Below are 5108 nucleotides of genomic sequence, written 5' to 3' on the forward strand. Positions count from 1 at the left end.
AATCCAAACTCCACCTCAGAGTTTCATAAACCCTAACCTCCTTCTCCAGATTCTCCCAAATCTGAACCTCACCTCAGATTTTCATAAACCCTAGCCTTATTCTCCCAATTTCCCCTTCACTCCCAAATACCCCATTTTCTCAAACTGAATAACCCTTCCTCTCCATTGTTAAGCGATTGAAAAGAAGTGGGGGCCACATCACATAACAGAACATCTCTTAATATTGATGAAATAGGTAACTTGAGACAGTTATTAAGAGTGTAGGTGGTATATTGAGACATTTAAAAAAACATGTGGTAATCTGAGACTAATTTGAAAGCACAGGGGGCATATACATAAATAAGCCATATATATATATTTACTCTCTATATATATATATATAGGGAACTTCTTCATTGCAAAGTCAGAAGATGCGAACTGGTTACGGATTTCTATTTTTGACCGTGGGATGATTTCAACGCTTCAGATTGGAATTTTTTTTTCTTCTTTCTTCCTCTCCCCGATTTTAGTCTTATCTTTCTCCTCTTTCTTTTTCTATTTCCTTTCCTTCTATCTCTCTTTTTTCTTCTTCTTTCTCTCTTGCTTTTCTTCTTCTTTCTTCTTTCTCTCCCCGAGTTTACTCTTCTCTCTCTCACTCTCTTTCTTTTTTTTCTTCTTCTCTCAGCTGGAAAATTGGGCGTTTCCCCTTCTCTCTCTCTCTCTCTCTCTTTCATTTTTTCTTCTTGATTTTCTGAGAATGATTTGGCTACAAAGTGCTGGGATTGGCTTGGGGCAAAAAATTGTCTCAACGTCGGCTTCTATTGGCCTCTTCACCTCTTCTTCTACCTTTGTTCAATTTTTAGTTTTATTTTGGAAAAAAAATTGAAGAAAAAGATAACTAAAAAAACCCACAGACGCAGACCCATTCACTCCCCCCATCCCCTCTGTGATTTCTCCCCCGTGGCCTGAAGAAAAAAGATAACAAAAAAACTCCACTGTAATAATGTATTTGCCCTCTTTTGTAATAGTTGACCACTGCTAGGAAAGAAGAATAAGGGGGGAGAGAGAGAGAGAGGATAGGGAAATGCAGGAAAAAAAAAAAGAGAAATGGAGAGAGAAGAGATAAGGAATAAAGGGAAAGGGTAGATTCCTGAAGCTGAAGTCTGGGGCTTTCTTTTTTTTTTTTTGGGCTGCAGCTGGCTATTGACAAGGGTATTCGCGAGCTCATTGTTGAAATGGATGCTGCCACATCTATCCAGCTTGTGCAGAAACAAGAGGAAGAAAAGCAAGAGAGAAAGAAGAAGAAAAAAGAGAGAGATAGAAGGAAAGGAAATAAAAAAAGAAAGGGGAGAAGAAGAAAGAAGAAAAAAAAATCCAATAAAAAAAATCCAATCTGAAGCGTTGAAATCATCCCACGGTCAAAAACAGAAATCCGTAACCAGTCTGCATCTTCTCACTTCGCAATGGAGAAGTTCCCATATATATATCGCATTCATAGTTAAAATTGAAGAAGAAGAAAAAAATACAAAACAAGAAAACTCCATAAGATTTTCCAAACATTTTCTAGTGTCTTGTCAGCAAGTCAACAAGTCTACTAATGGGATACATTACACATTAGTAAAACACATACACATTGATTCCTAGCCATTAGTTAGCGATTTTCGAAATATATTTGACAGATACAATTTTCACAAGCAGGAGATGGAGGATCTTGTGACCAGACATGCATTTTTGGATTTAATTTACAACCCTCAAATTAATTAACCCCCCCCAAACTAACACAAGAGTTGTCTTGAGCTACCTTCTCTCCCAAAGCCCCTCCCATTTTTTCTTCTCTTTTTGGTATAAGATACTGTACATGATGAACATCCATGTGCACCAAAATTAATCTCTCTCCCGAATTAATCTTCCTTAATCTCCTTGGATAATTAAAATCACGATGATGGACAGACGTTTTCTATATTTGCCACTTTCCCCACTGATAATACTTCATTGCAAATCCTTGTGCACCAACCCAAATTAATCAAACAAATATATCATCACGCCGCTTCTTCGGGTTTGCGTCGGGGTTCCCTTTTCTCATCATTGCACAGAATTCATCGTAGTTGATTCGACCGTCCTGCAGTGAATTCCAAATATATATATATATATATATATATATATACACCAATTAACTTCATGTAACTAGCAGTATTCAATGAACAACGATTCTGATTAGTATTAGTTGATTTGCAACTTACGTTATCAGCGTCAACTTCAGCAATGATTTCTAGTATGTCCCTTCCATCATGCATGCCGTATTCTCGGAGGGCTTGCTCTAGCTCTTCGGTCGTGATATACCTGATGAGAAGGCATATTGGCATGGTTACATACATATAAGATCATGTTGATGAGGATGAGAAACCTTTTTTCTTATCTTATGTAACTGCAATTTAGAATATTAATTATAAATGAAACCCTACCCGCTGTTATCTTTATCAAAGTGTTGGAAGGCAGTGTAGAGATGCTCTTCTCGATCCATCCGATTCAAGTGCATTGTTGCTGTGATGAACTCATCGTAGTCAATGGTTCCGTTGCCATCAGCATCCGCCTTTATTTTTAAAATTATTGAAATAAAAAGAAAAGGAAATTATATCAGAATGGAATAGGAATTAACTTGTAACAATGTATATTATATATGCTAATTTCATAGAGCGAGCACTCACTGCTTCCATTAATTGCTTAGCTTCAAATTCAGATAGCTTTGTCCCTTGCTTGGCAAGTCCTTGCTTGAGCTCTTCAAGTGTAATAGTCCCACTGTTATCTGTATCTATGCTCTTGAACATCTCTTTCAATCCCATGATTTCTTCCTCTGATAGGCATCCGGCAATGACCTATAAATTTTTTCCAAAATTAAGTAACTCTCTAAATTCACTTCTTCAGTTCATAGGCATCATGCATGTAGTGTCAGTATTATGTATATGATATCCCTAAGATCGATCCAGATCAAATGATGAATGCATACCCGAAGTGCAACTTTCTTGAACTGGTTCATTGCTTTGAACTGTTTGAGCCTGCTGAGCACAGCGTTGTCGAGAGGAACATCAGGTGCTTCACCATCCTCCTTAATCCATGGGTGATCTAATGGAAATCATATATATTATGTACATTCAGGTTAGAAATCATACTTATAGTGAATCTATACATATGGACGGCAGATTCAGGCAACAATCAACCTGGCGTTCTAAATTGTAAATTCACAGTCTGGCAAGAGAACATTTTGGTATATAGAAATTCATAATTATAGTTCATCGACTTACTGAGAACTTGGAAGGCTGTCAATCTCTGCTTGGGGTCTGAGTTCAACATCTTCCTCACAAGATCCTTTGCTTGATGTGATATTGAAGGCCAAGGGTCGCTTGAAAAGTCGAGTTGGCCACGTAAAATTGCATTGAATATCCCATGTTCCGATTCTGTCAAGTAGTTTCAATATATCAATTATTTGATAGACTGATTAGAGTGGATTTAGAGAGAAATTAGGAAGAATTTTATAGTCTTTTATATTTACCTGCCCAGAAAGGAGGAACACCACTGAGAAGAATATACAACATGACTCCAACACTCCATATATCCACTTCTGGCCCATATCTCCTCTTCAACACTTCTGGTGCAATGTAATATGCGCTACCAACAATATCCTTGAATAATTCTCCTGCAATATCATCACAAACGTGTTTATTTAACCCATTGTTATATTATTTATTTATTTATTTGTAGGGAAGGAAGAAGATAATAAATTGAGCATTTGAAAAATTTCGCATATCCATTTGAATCTCGTTTAGGCTCAATATTAGTTATATATTGGTTTATTGGTCATCAAAAAAATTATTTCCTTGTTCATATCTCCCACAGTTAATCAAAATTTAATTAGTGTTTAATCCCACTTAAAATCCTCCTCACAATTTTGTTTGGCTGACCGGAAGATAAAATAAAATCCAGAATTCCTACCATGAACATTCGAGAAACAAATTAGGTTAAAATATGATTGTACTTACCTTGTTTGTAAAAGACGGACAGACCAAAATCTGTAGCCTTAAGCGGAGAGTGTTCATCTTTATTGAGCAAAAGGAAATTCTCAGGCTTGAGATCTCTGTGAATAACCCCCATGGAATGACAGGTGTGCACGATCTGAACAATGGTCCTCAACAACGCAGCAGCAGCGCGTTCGGTGTAATGTCCCTTTGAGATGATACGATCGAAAAGCTCTCCTCCGGCGCACAGCTCCATGACCAAATGAACCGACTGCTTGTCCTCATAAGCTCCCTTGAGCTCCACAATGTTGGGCTGCCCCGTCAAATGATGCATGATTTGTACCTCCCTCCTCACATCCTCAATATCCTCCTTGTTCACCAGCTTCCGCTTGGCAATTGTCTTGCACGCGAAGTGCTCTCCTGTGGCCTTGTGCGTGCACAAGTGCGTGACCCCAAACTGGCCCCGTCCGAGCTCCTTCCCTATGGAGTACATGGAGCGGACGTCCTCCATGGGACGGCCTAAGACGGGGCCAATGGGACCAGGCTTGGCAGCCTTGCTGTGATTTGGGGAAGCATTTGGTTTGGGATGAGCGGCCGGGTTTGAGGGGTTGTGGGTGGAGGCATGGGCAGCACTAGGGTTATTGTCCGGGGCATTGTTGCTGTCTCCCTTATTGTCGTCATTTGGGGCATCCTCGGTGCTGCGTTGAGAGCAACAGTTGCCCATGGTGGAAGGTAGAGAGAGAGAGCGGGGGGTTAGGATCTTGGGTGTGGCCAAGAGAGGCAATGTTGGATTAATTTTTGGGGCTGAAGAAAGGGTTGGGTGTGGAGAGAGACACAATTAGGAAAAGAAAGAGAAAGAGAGAGAAAGTTAGAAAGGTGGCAAGGGAAAGAAGGGTTACAGGTTGGACTGACGAGGGTAATGCAGAGGACTGATAATGAGGGATTGTAGGAGCTTGGTAGTTTGGGAAAGTTTGCAAACCTTGGGAAGGGCTTTGAAACAGTCTTTAGGTGCGTCTCATATACGTGGGAGGCTCTCATTTTTCTATCATTCCTATATTTTCCCGGGGACGAAAACGGTTCTCATTGCATATGCACACTTCTCTTCTTTGTCTGCATTAA

General features: G+C 39.5%; 1 protein-coding gene across 1 annotated transcript; it reads right to left on the reverse strand.

Moving 5' to 3' along the window:
- Positions 1-1493: 1493 nt before the first annotated feature.
- On the reverse strand, positions 1494-4831 carry LOC103326801 (calcium-dependent protein kinase 34-like). Its single transcript, XM_008229043.3, has 8 exons — positions 4014-4831; positions 3527-3670; positions 3279-3431; positions 2984-3099; positions 2685-2852; positions 2442-2569; positions 2220-2319; positions 1494-2098 (listed from the first exon to the last, which is right to left on the reverse strand). The coding sequence occupies exons 1-8, from the start codon at positions 4711-4713 to the stop codon at positions 2003-2005; spliced, it is 1605 nt and encodes a 534-aa protein (XP_008227265.1). The 5' UTR covers positions 4714-4831; the 3' UTR covers positions 1494-2002.
- Between the last annotated feature and the right edge of the window lie 277 nt (positions 4832-5108).

This window comes from Prunus mume, linkage group LG3 (assembly GCF_029339155.1).
Source record: "Prunus mume cultivar Tortuosa linkage group LG3, ASM2933915v1, whole genome shotgun sequence".
Taxonomy (NCBI): Eukaryota; Viridiplantae; Streptophyta; class Magnoliopsida; order Rosales; family Rosaceae; genus Prunus; species Prunus mume.

Bases quoted from the DNA above. Each gene is read 5' to 3' on its own strand.
- LOC103326801 (XM_008229043.3), bottom strand. From the start codon at position 4,713: ATGGGCAACTGTTGCTCTCAACGCAGCACCGAGGATGCCCCAAATGAC. The intron at 3,671-4,013 runs GTAAGTACAATC...ATGATATTGCAG, and splicing joins GTCCGTCTTTTACAAACAAG to GAGAATTATTCAAGGATATT. The intron at 2,099-2,219 runs GTAAGTTGCAAA...AATTCACTGCAG, and splicing joins CTGAAGTTGACGCTGATAAC to GACGGTCGAATCAACTACGA.